This window comes from Acanthisitta chloris, unplaced genomic scaffold (assembly GCF_000695815.1).
Source record: "Acanthisitta chloris isolate BGI_N310 unplaced genomic scaffold, ASM69581v1 scaffold9973, whole genome shotgun sequence".
In the NCBI taxonomy this organism is placed as follows: Eukaryota; Metazoa; Chordata; class Aves; order Passeriformes; family Acanthisittidae; genus Acanthisitta; species Acanthisitta chloris.
This window is the reverse complement of record NW_008665558.1, coordinates 69,852-88,227: the sequence shown is the minus strand read 5'-3', so window position 1 is coordinate 88,227 and position 18,376 is coordinate 69,852. Positions and strand designations below refer to the sequence as shown.

Below are 18,376 nucleotides of genomic sequence, written 5' to 3'. Positions count from 1 at the left end.
GCAATGCAGAGGCTCACTTGCTGCACTGCTCCTTCTGCCAGATCTGTAATCCTCAATCCCCCTGGGTAATGCCTGGAGTAGGAAACCACTTGGTATAGTAAGCACGTCAGCATTTTCCTAGCTGCATTTTTTTATTGTCTCCTTTGCTGCATCCCTGATTCCAGTTAAGTTTTCTTCCCTTTTATCCCTCACTTTCTCCAGCCTCCTCCTGTGTCTTAACCTGAGGTCCCAATATCCCTGAGCTCACCTCTTGGAGATGCCCAGCCAGGTGTAGGATAGAAGGGGGGAACACACTCCCATCCCTCCCATCATTTGTATACAGGGCAACAGATCTGCAAATGGAAAAACTGTGGAGAGACAGAACTCTTCCCACAGCAGCAGCATCTCCCCTCCTTCCTGGGAGGCTCAGTGGAATGAAAGGCTGACTGAGGTGGATTTCCTGCTGCTCTTGCCTCTGACATGCTGGGTATTAATTATACTAATTGTAGGGACCTTGCTAAAAAAGCAAGCAGGAAAAAAAAGTGCAAGCTGCAGAGCAGCCTGGCTTCTAAGGAGCAAAAGATGCTTATTTAGAGAAGAGGGTGGAGTTTTTGTTTTCCTTTCTAATTACTATTAACAGGGAGAGACCCTTGTGCTGTATGGGAAAAAGACCTCACCCACATGCTTTGGTACCTTTTTAATATTTTCACAAATCAAAAAGAAACCCTGGAATACTGCATAAGGTACATGGCATCAGTTATTCTGTCCAGTCTCACTCCTGTTATCCGTTTAGAAAACCATGGAATCCCAGGGTTGCATTGGAAGGAACCTTAAAGCTCATCCAGTCCCATCCCCTGCCATGGGAAGGGACAGGAGGGCACCCCTACCACTAGACCAGGTTGCTCCAAGCCCCGTCCAACCTGGCCTGGAACACTGCCAGGGATGGAGTAGCCAGAGCTTCTCTGGGCAACCTGTGCCAGTGCCTCAATACCCTCCCAGGGAACAATTTCTTTGCAATAGCTAATTTAAATCTCCTTTCTTTCAGCTTAAAGTCAAAATCTGGGAACCAGAGCCGTCAGAGAAACCCTGGCTCTAAGATGTCCTGCTGCCAACTTCCAGAAATCAGTATTTCACCCGCTGCACTAGGCAAGTTTCCCAGATTACTCCTCTTAACTATGCCAAAGAGAATATAGAACCACAGAGCCTTTGTTTTTATCCTTCAGAACCCCTTTTTGCCTCTCAATGGTCTCTGTGTGCTGTCCAAATAACAGCCATTTCCCACGTGCAGGAAATTGGGAGCTGGTCACTCAGTTGGGAAAGCACTTCAGACAGAAAGCGGAACATGAGCCAGCAGTGTGCTCAGGTGGCCAAGAAGGCCAATGGCATCCTGGCCTGGATCAGGAACATTGTGGTTAGCAGGACCAGGGAGGTGATTCTGCCCCTGGACTCAGTGCTGGTGAGGCCACACCTTGAGCACTGTGTGCAGTTCTGGGCCCCTCAGTTCAGGAGGGATATTGAGGTGCTGGAGCAGGTCCAGAGAAGAGCAACGAGGCTGGTGAAGGGACTCGAGCACAAGTGCTATGAGGAGAGGCTGAGGGAGCTGGGGGTGTTTAGCCTGGAGAAGAGGAGGCTCAGGGGAGACCTTATCACCCTCTACAACTCCCTGAAAGGAGGCTGGAGTCAGGTGGGGGTTGGTCTCTTCTCCCAGGCAACCAGCAGCAGGACAAGAGGGCACAGACTCAAGCTCTGCCAGGGGAGGTTTAGGTTGGCTATTAGGAAGAGATTCTTTACAGAGAGAGTGATCAGGTATTGGAATGTGCTGCCCAGGGAGGTGGTGGATTCACCATCCCTGGAGGTTTTCAAGCTGAGACTGGATGTGGCACTTAGTGCTATGGTCTAGTAACCATGGTAGGGTTGGACTTGATGATCTTTGAGGTCTCTTCCAACCTGGTTGATTCTATGATTCTGTGATTCAATGGAATTAATGGCAGGAATGATGTGATCACAGCACACCTGCTGCGCTGGCATCATCTGCTGGGGCTGTTTTGACACAGAACAGCTTTGAGGGAAGGGGGAAGGAGAAAAAGAAGAGGCAGGAAGGGAGTGTCTGTTAAAAAATGGGAGAAATGAAAAGTGGCTCCACTGGGGGATATGAGAATTAACATCATTTGCATGTGATAGTGATGTTGAAAAGAACGCCAAGCCAAGAGGTTTGTGTGAGATGGAGCAAGAAAAGGAAATATGCAACAGTCAAGAAGCCAAAAGGAAAGGACAAAGCAGTCAAAGTAGCAAGCCAGGACAATAATTTTTGGAGGAGCACCATGAATGCATATAAAAAGCAGGAGAAGCTGGGATTTCTCAAAGGAAGAGGCTGCAGGAGCTCAGGGCTAAAAATTATGAAAGCCTGTGTAAGAGTTCTGGGACCCTGAAACTGGATCTGGACCCTATAAATTGAGGTCTGCTCCCTCCAAACTGGGGTCTGGACCTCTTAAACTATCTTTGGGACCCTCAGAATGGGTCTGGGCCCCTTCAGCTTGGCTCTGGGCCCTCCAGACTGGTTCACTCGGGGTAAAACAGTCTCATCTCCAAAAATGTGGAGGGAATCAGCACATAGAGCTCACGGATCACTTGGCACCTACCAACACAAACACTCACCTTTGGGAAACTAAAATCCGCCCAGCAAGGAGGTGGTCACTGCCAGGTGGCTTCCAAGTGCCATGACAAAATACAACATGTAAAAGAAAATACAACATGGAAAGCGAGAGCACAGAAGAATCCTAAAGCCAGGGAGGCTTGGGATGCAGTGGAAATTCTCCTCACACAATTAGGCAAATCAACCCTATTAAAGGACAATCACACTGAAGGGTTGTTATCAATCACTCTCCCTCCCTTTCTTTAGGCAATTACCTAATTGCATCAAGGCTATTAAGCAATTATTTTGATAACTGGAGCTTTGTTACTGCCTCTTCATTTTTGGCATCATTTTGTTCCTCGTGGAAAGGGAAGCTGGAGAGGGACGTTAGGAATTCTGGTGACAGGACAAGAAGCAATGGAGATAAACTGAAAGAGGAAAATTTAGATTAGATATGAGGAAGGAATCCATCCCTGTGAGGGTGGTGAGACACTGGCACAGGTTGCCCAGGGAGGCTGTGGATGCCCCAACCCTGGCAGTGTTCAAAGCCAGGTTGGACGAAGCCTTGAGCAACCTGCTCTGGTGGGAGATGTCCCTGCCCAGGGCAGGGGGTTGGGAATGGATGATCTCTAAAGTCCATTCCAAACCCTTAATCAGAACATGTTAGAACTATAGAATTCTATAAATACCAGCTTAAAACCATGTTTAAAGCTCACTTTAAGTCTATGCATAAGTGTTTTCCTGAGCAGAAGATTCAAATTTCCATGCAAAAACACAAACCATAAAAACCCCTCCCAAGAAAACATCGATTTTTCATCCCCAACCCCAAACTCACACCCAAACCTCCTCAGGACACCTTGCCAGAGGCACAGTGGTGCCTGCAGCAGTGGTGCCTCCAGCAAGGCACCATCTATTTAGTTCCACTTTTTTATTATTCAACTTTTTATACATAATAAATACAAACTTTTTACAGGCAATATAAAGAAAGCATTTGCCCCGATGCTCTCAGTGTACTGACACTGCCACAGCTGATACTGTATGAAGAAATCATAGTTCAAAAGGAGGAATCTTTTTACAGCTTTTCTTCCTTTTTTTGTTCTTTTTTTCTTTTGTTTTTTAAATAAAATTAGCAGCTCTTACAGAAAATATTTTAAAATACAACTAAAAGAGACTTTTAAATAAAACTTTCTGCATTTTTGAAAGTCCCAAGTATGAAGGACACAGAAATAAACTGGCCAAAGGAATTGAACACGAATGTTTTGGCAACACTTGGTTTTCTTCTTCTGCATTGTGAAGGTCTCAAAGTATCTGCAAACAGTTAAATCTTTATTTTTTAAAAACTTTTCTTTTTAAACTTAAGAATAAGTTTGATAAACACATAAAAAGACCTCAAACAGATCAACAGGACAAGAGGTGCAAAAAAAGAAGGAAAAAATATGGAAAAGACTTCATTGGACAGTCACTGATTCCATAACTGATCCATGAATTGTTGGCTTCAAACAGCCTCACTCTTGGTTAAGGATTCTACTGGGAAAGGAGACTGGTAAGCATGGATGTCTTGGAGACCCAGCTTGGGTTGGGAGTTACAAGTATGTGCAAAGTTTATGATAAAATCTTGTTAGATGAGGGGTTTGGTTTTGTTTTTGTGTAAATGCAGCCTCAAAAAATAGCCCTTGTTAGTAAATTAAAGGTAGAAAACTTACTGGCTTTGAAAACACCCATGAAGACACAAGAGAACCCACCTAACAGCTCAAAAGCCAACCTTGGGAAGCCTTTGATCCAAAGCTTTCACCTGATGGAGATTGCTGACAATCATTTAGTCAGTACCCAAAGAAAAGCCTTTTCATCCAGGTTTTCCCTCTCCCCTGACCATTCCTCAGAATATCCTTTGCCTTTTCCTTTCAAACCACAACAAAACCAAAGTTCCCTTTGCAGAGATCTCTGATGAAATTCTTTTCCTCTCTGTTTCTCTCCTGAGAGGAATTGGGAGAGCACATCTTGGGCACAAAGGTGGTGTGAAGGTTTTGCGGAACCCAGAGCTGCTCTTAGCTCTCTGGCTTTGGCTGGATAACAGGATTCACCTGGAAAAAATGCTACAGGACCAATAACTAAATGCATGTAAATACTCTAAATGGAACTTCTGGCTCTAGCCAGGTGGTTTGATGGCAAAGATACACTGCTAAGGTCAGATAATAGAGCACACAGCAATAACTGGGGTAAGAGTGACCCAAATACTTGAAAAAAAACACCAAAATCCCCTAAGGAAAAAAAGAAAAAGCAGCTCAATTTCCAGATCTAGACAAAATCTCACTTAATTTTCTATCCATTGGTATATGCTATGGAATTAGATGTTGCTACTGATTGAGCACCTCTGTGTTAGATCCTCTATGACTGAATATAGTGCGTAAACATGACCCCAAAGGACAGTTCAGCTGCTGATTGCTGACGAGGTGAGCACTGATGGGACGAATGCCACATGGTCTGCATCGGTTTGGCTTCTCCAGAAGGTTATTTTCCTGTTTCTTCCTTTCTCCAGGGGGATGAAAGAGGAGCCAGCCTCTCCTTTAGACTTCTTTTTCCCCGTTCCCTTTTTCATTCCGTGAGATCTGATTAATCTAATCAGATAATTAATCCCTAATCAGACAGGTAATGCTACTGGAAGGATCCACAATCTTGAACACATTCCTATGGCAACAGTAATATACTGTACTAATGCACGTGAGCGAAGGATGCTAGGACTAAGCTGCATGGATGAGGCTTTTTTTCCTCAGTCTCCTCATAAAAATGGACCTTCTCCAGCCAGGAGATAAACCTGCTCCGAGGTAAACCCCTGCTTGCTGCTTGGCCCATCTTGGTTTGTGCTAAGAGAGGAAGAATTGATGTCTAGAAATCAAAACAAACAAAAAAAGGCACGAAATAGTCATGACTGTGGGAAGGAATCCACCATGTCACTGCCACATAAAATCCTCCCTATGTCTTGCTCTAGTCAAAGTCTTCATCATGCAAAGGTGCCTAAAAAAGGAGATTGACCAAATGCTGTGTTTGGTCTTGATTGTAGCACTACTGCTCAGCTAGTCCCAGCATTACACCAGAGTGATCTCCACGTCCTCGATCTTCTCTGTGGGCCGGCGATGGTGCTGTGTAGGGGGTGGAGGAGCTGCTCGCACCTGAAACAGCCAGAGCCAACCTGTAACTATCACAGAATCCCCACATTTCATCAGAAAACTGTCAGGACTTGCAGAGATTGAAACTGCAACTTTGGGCTCATCCCTCAAGATGATGCAAACAAAACAGGTGTACATGAAGATCAGTGAGGAATCAGCTCTAGTGGTCCCCAATTAAGCCATCAAGGCTCTTCATCCTCACTGTCCCCACTCACAGTTGGTTTTCCCCAGGATGCAATCCCCCATCTGCCTGTATCCATGGCTAAGCCAGCATGTAAACCTGCAAAAGGCTTTGGAACTTACATCAAATGCTGAATCTGATGATGCTTTTGCCTGGAATTTCTGTGCAGTGGGAGCTACCAGAATGTTGGTTGCATCTAAATGACTTACTCATATTCTATCAATCAGTGACCTCAACCACACACACCTGAAATCTGATGTTATTTTCACACTCTGTCACATCAGTCACGTTATTTTTGCACCTGACAGAGATCACCTTTAGTGCTAATAGGGTTTTTAGGACATGATTTCAGAATCCACCAGAGTGAGCTGCTGTGAAAAACATGAACTGCGGAGCAATGCCACAACAAACTGCATTTCCCAGCAAAGCATATTTAAATGCAGTGCTAACAGAAATCCTTTCCATTAAGGCATGACACTGTAGTAATACCTTGAAAACACTGTAAATTGGAGAGAACCCACGAAGAAAATATGAGTCTACAAAATGGAAAAGCTGAAAAGTCTTTTACGAGGGAATCAAACGTCTCAGTTCAATACTTAAGCCCTGGATGATGAAGTGCTGCCTCTGGCTCCTGTGTATCAATGGTTAAGGCTAACTCACTGACTACTGGAATATTCAGAATATATTCTTTGAATATCCAAAAAAGCTCTTTTTTTCCTGCAACTTCATTCATTGAGAAGGCCACGTAAAGGAAAATGTTACATCTTGGTATGATTTGGTTTAGGACTTTGAAACCCTCCAAACTTGATTTCAAAGTTAATCCCAGGAGGTGCATTATGCTAAATTCTAAGTGATTAAATTCTTCCTCTCCTGGCAAAAATTTCTTCTTCTAGGCAGCAAAATATATTGATTTTATCACTGAGCTTTTTGTATCCAAGCCCCTCAAATCAAAGGGGTTGGAAATGAATGTAACCCTAAATGTAATGGAGAAATAAATGTAGCTCTAAATGTATGTAACCCTAAATGCAATGGACTCCACATGGCAGCAAACTGCTGCCCAGCAGGTCTGTGTGGCAGCACGCTGGGGAAGCAGCAATTGCGAAAACCATGGGAATAAACACTTCTGGCATTTATTCCCCACCCCTTTTTGAGTTCTGTTGAGGGGCTGTTACAAGTAGCAGGAACAGAAATCATCTCCCAACACCCAGAAGCAGTGTAAATTGACAGACTAACACCTATTTTGTATCATTACAGCTGTAATTTCCTCCCAGATGAGGTTTCCCAATTCCAAGCCTCACACAGAGACAGGGATGGCACTGCGGGCAGGTCAGTGAAGGTGGATAAGACTCAAGGTCATCTCCGAACACAACAACTAACTGTCTGAACAAGTGCAGCTTTGTTTTGTTCTGGTGCTCCCTTCACCTCATGTTCCACAGCTTTCTGACACCTCAGGGGAGGGATCAGGCCTTGCCCCACAGTAGCCACCTGAGACACCACAGTTCTATACGGTGTCATTCGGTTTGCAGAACTCAGGGAGTCAAATCACCAGGTGCTATCTCCCCCCGCCAGATTTGGACATTCCTATCCCAATTTACCTTGTCTGATCACTTTGTAACACCAGTAAAACCAACAGGATTTGGTTTCCACTTACAGGTCGCAGTTTGCCGTAGGAAGTTTCTGGAGGAATCCGCGGAGGCTGTGAGAATCCTGGAGACTCTGAACTGAAGCTGTTTTCTGAAGGAAAAAGCAAAACCCCATCACAAAGCAGACCCTCAGCACTGCTGAATTAACCTCATGTGGCAAGAAAAACTCTTTTCTAATTCCCTCTCAAACACGAACATTCTAAATGAATCCTTTAGCTGAAACATTTGGCTTTCTCAGCATTGCTGAATTAACTTCACGTGGCAAAAAAAGCTCTTATTTTATCCCTTCTGAAACATGAACATTCTAAATGAAGCTTTTAGCTGAAAAAACTGGTTTTCCATAACCAAGTTCCTTACCATTTGTTGATGGAGATCTGGGGAAGTACTGAGAGCCTCTTTTATCCGGGCTGGGGTAGGGGCTGGTGGGAGGTTGGTCGTAGAGCGGCAGTGGTGGGAAGGCATTGTTGGGCTTTGGAGTTGGAGATATCTGTGTTAAAAACAGAGAGGGAATGCAGAGAGCCTTCCTCTTCACACAGACATCACTTATCTGACCCATCAGCATGCCAGCAACTTCCCTCTGAAGAAAATCCAGCTATCAGCAGCACCGTTGGGTACATTCAGGAAGCAAAGCTAAGATACCCAACGGTGATTCCATTTTTAAAATCACAGGTTTCCCCTGAGCAGAAATTTTCAGCCTCTCTCAGGTAATTCAGAGAGAGTTTTTTTGAAGGGAATAACTTTCAAAAAAGTTAAACAAAAGGTTTGAACGAAAGATTTGAAAGGAAAAGGTCACTTGGCCAAGTGTGGTTCTCCACACAGATCCACACAAAAGCGTGGAGATCATAAGCTTTGTCCACACTCAAGTGCATATATATATAATTAAAATGTTAATTTTCATGGTCTTAAATCAAAGAATAAAAACACCAGAGAAATTTCTTTGTAGGGAACATGGAAGTCCAGTTTCTAATACCACAATTCCACATGGAAATGTGTCTGATTTTCTCAAACGATATAAGGATTACAGAACTACACTGAGATGAGGACATTTTTCAAACAATTACTATAATACAACACTTGGCAGTATTCTGCCCCTTAAATCTGAGAGGACACAGAGCAGATTAAAGCATGAAACACTAAATTAGGGCTGCAAGAGCCTTTAATTCTCTTTTTGACAGGTTGTATTTGATGTCTCAGTCTATAAATTAATGACAGGAAGTAGCCTGTGAATTTTCTCCTTTGGTTCCTTTCCTCTCTACCCAAATACTTGTCTTTTATTCACATGTCTGTTCTATTTGCCAAAATACATCAGCTGATAACTATTAGGCTGGGGAAGGAACTAAAAGGTAAACACTCAGGGCTTGGGAGTTTTTTATTCCTCAAATTGATTCTGATTTTTTTTTTCCTCCAACTGATGCTGTTTAATCTTAAATTGGTTCTGATTTTTTTTTCTCAAATTGGTTCTGATTTGTTTGTCCTAAAAAACTGGCAGATCTTTGCAAATTCCCTCCCCCAAACCAACCCCTCAACTCTTGACCTACCTGAATATCCCCGATCCACTGAGTCTCTCCATTTTCCGAGGCCGTGAGCTCCTCCACCAACACCGAGGGAAATACCCCAACGCGGCCGTTGAATTCTCCTTCCCAAAAACCATCATCATCCTGGTTTTCCTTGTTCAGGATGCGGATGATGGCTCCCTCTGGGAAGGACAGCTCATCATCCGTCTGCCCCTCGTAGTCATAAAGTGCTTTTACAAAACAGACTGAAGAATGGGAAAGGGAAAAACAAACCAGTGAGATTGGCATGAGGTGAAGAAAAATAGTAACTACTACACATACTTTTATAATTGGAACTGATTATTTTAAAGGTCTTTTCCAATCTATAATTCAAAATATTTTGGTTTTCCTTAAGTTTAGTTAATCTCAACTCCATGAGCTAATGAGGTAAATTGTGCAGATTTGATGTGAAGCAGATAATTACTGAGAACAGTTGTGCTCAGATACAGGTCAGTCACTCTCTGCAACTCCCTGAAAGGTTGTGGCAAGGTGGGGGTTGTCCTTTTATCTCAGGAAACTAGTGATAGGATGAGAGGGAAAGGCCTCAAGTTGCACCAGGGTAGGTTCCAGTTGGATATGAGGGAAGATTTCTTCCCTGAAGGAGTGGTTAAGCATTCAACAGGCTGAACAGGGCAGCGGTTGAGTTCCGATCCCTGGAGGTGCTCAAAAAATGAGTTGATGTGGCACTGCATGATATGGTTTAGTGGGAATGGTGGTCTTTGGTTGAAGGTTGGACTTGATGATCTTGGAGGTCTTTTCCAACTTAGTGATTCCATGACATCAGAGGAAATCTCCCACACACTACCCAGACTTGATACGCAAAATGCTTTTGAGAACCAGCTTAAACTACTATTCATTTGTAACAGGTATTTACCACTGGAGTCTCCATTCAGGCTGCCTGAGACTAGGTCAACCTCAGTGGAGTTGTTTGAAGTGTGGGATCGACTATCCAGTGCAGCCAGGGACTGGAGCATGCTCAGCAGGCTGCTGGAGGTTGGGAACTGCAGGTACTTCTCTGGCACATATCCCACTTGTCCTGCTTTATTCCGTGCCTGTGAATAAACAACAGAAGAGATTCTCTGCTTGTGCATGCTACTCTGGAAAGAATCCCAGTATTTTCTCCCATCCCAAGTTGTATTTCTAAGACAATTAGTGAAAACAATGTCAGGAAAGTGATACCTTTACCCAGTCTTCCATATCTCCATCTTCAATAACCTCCAGTACCTCATGTTCCTCTATGGTCAGTTCATCTGGCTGAGAGGCCTGAAGTGGAGAACAGGAAGGTTAGAGGGTAGAAGTAGCTTCAGTTGCAGGGGCACAAGCGGGGCAAAGAACATTCCCATCTAGATTTGTATTAAAACTGATGCTTTTTAAAAATGGAAAGTTTTATGATGAAGCATAGTTTTAAATCATAGAATCATAGAATGAACCGGGCTGGAAAAGACCTCAAAGATCATCGAGTCCAACCCTACTGTGGTTACTGGACCGTGGCACTAAGTGCCACATCCAGTCTCATCTTGAAAACCTCCAGGGATGGTGAATCCATCACCTCCCTGGGCAGCCCATCCCAATGTTCTACTGAGGGTTCTCCTGTGCACCTACTGCTACTTACAAGCAGCTTTCTCCTTCCACAGGATAGATGGAAGAACCCTGAATCCCTCCCAATGTGTCCAACCCTATTTCCTTTTGAAATCCCAATTCCTCCATGAGGAATCCTGCCACTGGCTCCAGCTCCTGTGGTGGAGTGATTTACACCTGATGGAGCACCACTGGCAGAAGTAAACATCACGGACACAGTCTGTCAGCAAACTTTGAGCTCTCATAGGCACAGGTACATTTACTGTCCATCTTTCTAATCAATTAAAAAACCCCAAACCACTAACCTTATATGAATAAACAACTTTGCAGGTGAGAGGATAATTTCTTAGAGTACCAGAAGGGCTAGAACTGCTGTCATCAAAAACATCCATGCTGTCTTCAAACTCTTCACCTTCTTCCTTTTCTGGATCAGCATTAATCTGTCAAAGCAAAGTGAATTTTGGATTACAACATCTGACAAAAAAAATGGTGAAGAAATAACAATAAGAATGAATTGATGGATATTCTGCAGTGTGGGGTTTTGACTACTCATGTCCATTCAAAGTGGACAAAAACCAGTAAGCAAATAACATTCAATATATGATTCTCAAATAAGATCAGGAAAGAAGTCACGACAGAATCATGGATTCACAGAATGGTTTGGGTTGGAAGGGAACTTAAAGCTCATCCAGTTCCACCCCCTGCTATGGGCAGGGACACCTTCCACTAGACCAGGTTGCTCCAAGCCCTGTCCAGCCTGAACTGGAACACTTCCAGGGATGGGGTAGTCATCAAACCAAGCAAATACAGGGAGGCAAAAGATAAGAGCTGTAACCAAATTCCATCTTTGCTTAACTCAGCTGGATTTCTTCATTTAAGCACAAGAGAACAGGAGGAGATTTTGGATGCTCCACCTCAACCGCTGGACAGTTGCACATAAGCTGTGAAACAGTGACTAATGTACTTTGGAGATACCATTTCAGAGACACAGTTTAATAGAAAAAAAGAGTATTTATGCTACTGAAAATGAATGTACCTGTGACCACAAGATATAAAATAAATCTGCAGTGGAAATATTGGAACAAATAAACTCCCAAATCAGCCTTCCAGCTGGTATATTCTGCAGAATAGATTTGCTGCAGTTTATTAAACCCTGGAAATCCTTGGAGAAAGAATGAGGAGTAAAAACTATCTATAAAAGTTTAAATAAACCTGAATAGCTGGAAAAATCCAGGTTTCCCTGAATGGAGTTTGGGCAACATTGCCATGAGCTGTGCTTTGGCCTCATGTCTGGGGGATGTTGTGAATAAACACTTTATCTCATGTGAGAACAGACATCAAAGGCAACGCTGTTATGTATTTGCCATCTTCTGTTTATTCACTCCTTTTCATTTGGGAGTGTGTTTAGGACTCCCTGTGAAAACTGAGAAGCTGATAATCAACATCAAGTTAAGCTGAGCCCAACAAGTCACTGTACAACCTTCCTAAACCAGCTGTCTCTGCCCTGTGACATCTTTGCTCTTCTAGGCCTGGATGAGAACAGCACAAAACATCATTTTCTGCCTCAGATTAAGTTTTATGTCATGATTTCTCAACTAAATCCTTGCAATTCCAATGATTTTTTCACCTGCTAATTTTCATTTAAGTATAGTTTTTTGCCTCCATTGCTCCTTCGATGTCTTCATGGACATTGGGCTAAACAAAAAATCCTTGATAATGCTTTGATATATTACCAACCAACTATAAATTGTGGCAAATTTTACATTTCTCCTCCTATTTCTAACTGTCTTTTGCAGTGCCAACATTGACATCCAGCTGACAGACACCTGGAACATCATGGAATTCAGTGTATCATGTCTAGAAAGACTTGTACGAATTCTCAGCCTGTAGGCTGCTCCCACTCCTGGAATGGAATCATTTGGAAAGCAGGAACAGAGAGGGAAAATGGTGTTGGGGATACACAGTGGTGTGGTTTGTAAAGCTCATCCTTCTGAGGAGTCTGGAATGACAGAGAGCGTAAGCAAAGAATGAATATGGGAGACATAATGATACCAAAGGTATGGGACAGCCAGGAAATACAGGAATAAATGCTGGTAATGGGGTTATGGATTATACACATTAAAAAAGGTATGGAAATATATATATATATATTCAAAACAATCAGTCTTGTTTTGCTGCATATGTACACCCTGGGAACAACACAGAACATGTTTAATACAGAGCCACCTCCAGTGTGATTTGGATGTCCAAACTGTGGGAGCTGCAAAGGGCTAGGATTCCCTGCGCATCCCAGAACAGAGCTGTCCAAGAGAACACGTGGAGGTATGGATCAGTGAGAGGCAGTTTGCAATATAGGCATTAGGGACTGAACCATAGTTTGTTTCACATAAGGTGCAGGTATCAGATCAGGATTGAGGATAAGCCATAGCCTGATATTCAAAATTAGGCATTTCATCCTTACATCAAAAAGTGAGTCAACTGGGTAGGTGATGGGATATTAATTTCTTCAGCTCATTACTACAGCAGGTTAAATACAGAATCAGAATCACAGAATCAATCAGGTTGGCAAAGACCTCTGAGATCATCAAGTCCAACCTATGACCTAACACCATCATGGCAACTAGACCATGGCACTAAGTGTCATGTCCAGTCTCTCCTGAAACACCTCCAGGGATGGTGAGTCCATGACTTTCCTGGGCAGCACATTCCAGTATCTAAAATAGATACAGCAGGCTTGAGGCATCAATGCTAATTTCTTCTTTTTAGCTCTTGAAAAGAAAACATATGAAGAGCTTTGCTGAACAAATTATGTCATGAGAGGTGTTGGAACAAAGAGCAGAGCTGTGCACGGTGTAAGGATGGCAGAGAGCTGAACATTAAACACTGCCCAACTCCTCAAGGGTGAAGTCAAAGTGCTGCTTGTTCCAAGCTGCAATAACTCTTCTAATAACAGCAATCAGTATAATTTTGGTACCAGTTATAAGAATTCCATCTCTGGGCTGTTCTCATCTGCCCTGCCAAGGTCAACAGAGGCTTTTTTTTAATAGAGGAGTGTATGTAAGTGTAAAAGGGGAAAATAAGGCTCAGAGTTGAACCTCCCATGCTGTGGCATCAACTTCTTCACCAGGGACCAGCACAGGGTTTGGCTTCCAGGACAACTGTTGCCATATCTGAGGAGATAGGGAACAAGGCGTTGGGCACAATCCAACATGCACAATGAGGTGTAGTACAAGAAGAAAGTGAAGAAACTGCTGTTTAACACAGCTATGTGTTAAACATAGCCTACGTAACATCCATCGTGGCTAGAAAGGATCTGAAATGAAACTTGGCACAGCAATTCCTTTGAGATTTGGGAAGGCTGAAGCTTGGATCAGCATACTACAACTTCTATTTGTAATTACACTAGCTGTGGGAATAAAACCTCAGAGATGGACTATGCAGAGCAGTGATTACAACACCTTTAGTGCAAATCACCATCACTGTGTTTGAGCTGTGTGTAAGCTCTGAGAAAAAACATCCTAACAGCCTGAAGAAAGCAAAGGGTGGATTTGAGAAGCATCTGTGGAGACTCCATTCAGTGCTCACTTACTTCTTAGAACTAAAGTTGCCATAAATGAAAATATTTGTACACCCAAAAAACCCTTGACCTCTAAGGGTTTCCCACCACTACCAGGAAAACAATAAAGAAAAGCATGGAGAAACATGGGAATGAGGGAAAAGTGTGAAGAAACGTGGCAATGAGCAAGAGCAAAACCCCAGGTATTAGAAGTCCACTCCTTTGAACAGGGTTCAGATCCACCACTACTACTAATTTTGAAACATGTCATTCTTCTTGTGGCAGAGGTGAGGAAAATAAGAGTTTGCTTTTTATTATTTCTTGAATTACCGAAAAATTTGCTTTCTTCCTAGCTTGAAAGATGGGAGATGTTTCTGGAATATTTTGCAAGTATACAGACATTACAAATGCAATTAGTCTTAGTAAAATTGAATTAAAAAAATCACTCCCAACCTTCCACTGATCAAAGTTGCTTTTTTGGGCCATACTGGGCAAAATTTTCGAAAGAAGTAGCTTGGAATCACAGAATTATTTCGGTTAGAAAAGCCCTCTGTGGTGATCCAGTCCAACCATTCCCCAGCATGCCAAGTGCCACATCCACAGGGCTGTTAAATCCCTCCAGGGATGGTGACTCCACCACTGCCCTGGGCAGCCTGTGCCAGTGCTTGACCACCCATTCAGAGAAGGAATTTTCCCTAATATCGAACCTAAACCTCCCCTGGCACAACTTGAGGCTGTTTCCTCTTGCCCTGTTCCTTGTTCCCTGGGAGCAGAGCCTGATCCCCACCTGGGTACATCCTCCTGTCAGGAAGTTGTAGAGAGCAAGAAGGTCCCCCTTGAGCCTCCTTTTCTCCAGGCTGAGTTCCCCCAGCTCCCTCAGCTACTCCTTGCATTCCAGACCCCTCCCCAGTTCTGTTCCCTTCTCTGGACATGCTTCAGCACCTCAATGTCCTTCTTATCATGAGGGGTCCAAAGCCTGATTTCAGACACAGCAAGACATAGTGATGCAACTGAATTGCAGAGTTAGGAAGTTACCAACTCTTTCGATGAATGACTTTCCCCACAGTCTCTAAACGAATGATGTAGAGCCTCCAGCTTTCCAAACATTTAGAAGAATAAAGTCTTTCATCCGCTGATCTCATAACATCATAAACTATTAATGACACTTCAAAGAAACACAGAGACATTTTTCTTCTCAGGAGATGGCACATAAATGTTATGGCACTTACCCAAGGCCAGAAAACTCAATTTAAAGTAAACTCAGCAACAGAACCTAAAAATCCTCTTTTTGGGGGCTATTTTTTCCCCTGAAACTGAGACACTGCTTCAGCCATGTAAAACTACAAGATTTTTCCAGTTAGTTAACAACCAACCAAATATTATCAATTTGGTTTTATAGAATCTCAGAATGGTTTGGGTTGGAAAGGACCTTAAAGATCATCCAGTCCCACCCCCTGCCATGGGGAGGAACACCTCCCACTAGACCAGATTGCTCCAAGCGCCATCCAACCTGGACCGGAACACTACCAGGGATGGGGCAGCCACAGCTTCTCTGGGCAACCTGTGCCAGTGCCTCACCACCCACACAGGGAACACTTCCTTCACAATATCCCATCTAACCCTGCCCTCTGGCAGTGGGATCCCATTCCCCCTTGTCCTGTCCCTCCAGGCCCTTGTCCAAGGTCCCTCTGCAGCTCTCTTGGAGCCCCTTGAGGCACTGGAAGGGGCTCTAAGGTCTCCCTGGAGCCTTCTCTTCTCCCGGCTGAACACCCCTAGCTCTCCCAGCCTGTCTATACAACCAGCCCTTGGAGCATCCTCCAGACTTGTCACATTCAATATTAAGTAAGGGATTGTTACTAGGCAAGAGCCACATGACTCTCAGGTGAGGTCCACACCCTGGAAGCCATACCAGGTGTGAAGAGCCGTTGTTAGTGACCGAGGGCAGGCTGGCCCAGCGCTCGTTTTCCAGTTCTTCCATCACTTGGTTCATGGCACTTTTCAGCCACGTATCCACGGACACTCCAATCTGCTTCAGCAGATCCAGACGGGCTTCTGCCTTCAGCTTAATTATCTGAGGGAAGAAACACACACATGTCAGAATTCCTTCAGGATTACATCTCCCTCCTTGTCATGACTCAAGTGTGTGATTTTCTGATCCATTAATGACTCCAAAAGCTGCTCCATGTGGAAATGAGTCCAGTCTTCATTTCCTTGCCTGCAGGACTGTGGTGTGAGCCAAGAGCCAGCGAACGGTTTTCTAGGGATGTAAAGCTACAGGCCCAGCCACTTTCACAAGTTGCTATGTTTAAAATAACCTCTGAAAGTTTACACTCACTTCCCATTCATACACTCTAGTGGTCATTTAGTTTAGAGTACTTTTAAGGAGCAACAACCCAGATAAATCCCAGTCCTTCCCAGTATTTTTACAATTAGGAATCCCCCTGGGCTGCAGACCCTGGGTGCTCTGTCAGCTGGTGACTAAATTGGATGTGAAATACAAATGAATCACACACACAAACCTCCCAACCAAGACTATTTTCCATCAGCACTTGCCAGACATCACAGGAAGCTTATTTGTTATGGAAATAGAGTATGGTAGTAATTAAACAAATAAATAAATATCACACTCCAACAAACAGTTTCATGACTTTTGTCTTCAGAACAGCATGAAAATGGAGGATTTCTGACAGCTGGTTCACTTGAGCATCCTGGCAGAATTGCTGGCCCATAGAGCAAAGGCTTTGACAAGTTCATGGCAAATCACCACCCTGATCTAAATGAAGGCTAAACAGAAGGAGCAAAAGGAGCAGCATGAAGAAATTCAGGATTTTGAAAAAAGCAGAACTTTGAAGATCACATCAGGAAGTGAAGGACAAACCTAGGAATAAAATTGAGGATACTCATGTCCAGTCCAGCCCTATCCTCCTCCTGCTACACTTCCTCAGCAGAGGAACAGAAACCAAGTGATTTACCAGAAGTCCTCCAGTGAGTCACTGGTAGACAACAACAGAAAGCCACCGAACCACCCTGGAATTTCTCCTGCATTTCCTTTCACAGCACTGGTCATTTTTAGTAAGTTATTGTGCCAACAGCAAACTTCCTCTCCTTTCCAGCCCCTTCCACAAGGATCAGAAGCACCTCAGTCAGGTGGGGGTTGGTCTCTTCTCCCAGGCAACTAGCAGTTAGGACAAGAGGGCACAGACTCAAGCTCTGAAAGGGGAGGTTTAGGTTGGCTATTAGGAAGAGATTTTTTACAGAGAGAGTGATCAGACATTGGAATGTGCTGCCCAGGTAGGTGGTGGATTCACCATCCTTGGAGGTTTTCAAGATGAGACTGGATGTGGCACTTAGTGCCATGGTCTAGTAACCACGGTAGGGTTGGACTCGGCAATCTTTGAGGTCTCTTCCAACCTGGTTGATTCTATGATTCTATGATCACTGCCTGTCCTGACACATCAAACTGTCAGCAGCACTGAGAATCTAAGGGAAACCAGCAGCAACACATGGGTCCAGGCAAAAATTAGAGTGAAATTCCTTTTTCAGTAGTGGCTGAAGCAGAGTAAACTATGAAGGAATATGTACAGTGAGTATCAACTGGTGCCACATAGATTTTTCTTTCTTATACAAATCCTTATTATATACAACATTTTGTGTTGAGCTGAAGGGATATTGGTATTTTTCTTGCTTTTGACATGCTGCTGCATTCTTATAGAATCATATCTTTCTACTTAAAAAATAAGTCAGAAAATAAATGACTGTAACCTTACTGCTAAGCTGAACTCCCAAGCCTGGATCCACCTTCACTTCAAAACTATTTGTGAAGGTGACTTTAAGCCTGCCTCAAACAAACCACTTTTGAAAGACATTTTTAATTCTGTTGAGAACTGTGGTTTTTAAAATGTAGGTAAGTTATTAGGGTAAGATTTGTTATGTCAGATGTATCTTTGTGTGGGTACCGCTGCATGTCCACACTCTCTCCTGTAATTAGGAATGGAGACTGGATGATGGGACAACATGGGAAAGTATTTCCCATGGTGTCGTGGGTTGGTGTGGGGGTAGCCAATGGTATGTATTCTATTGTCATCTCCAC

The 18,376-nt window shown here is 43.6% G+C and overlaps 1 protein-coding gene across 1 annotated transcript in view; it reads right to left on the bottom strand.

Annotated features, from left to right (window-relative positions):
* Nucleotides 1-5,469: 5,469 nt before the first annotated feature.
* The window catches only part of LOC103799485 (FCH and double SH3 domains protein 2-like), a 69,211-nt gene continuing 56,304 nt past the window's right edge, over nt 5,470-18,376 (bottom strand). Inside the window, 8 exon segments of the mRNA XM_009071808.1 lie at nt 5,470-5,778; nt 7,608-7,690; nt 7,957-8,086; nt 9,138-9,358; nt 10,027-10,204; nt 10,332-10,415; nt 11,036-11,170; nt 16,196-16,357. Coding sequence (XP_009070056.1) covers nt 5,695-5,778; nt 7,608-7,690; nt 7,957-8,086; nt 9,138-9,358; nt 10,027-10,204; nt 10,332-10,415; nt 11,036-11,170; nt 16,196-16,357 — 1,077 coding nt within the window. The 3' untranslated portion in view covers nt 5,470-5,694.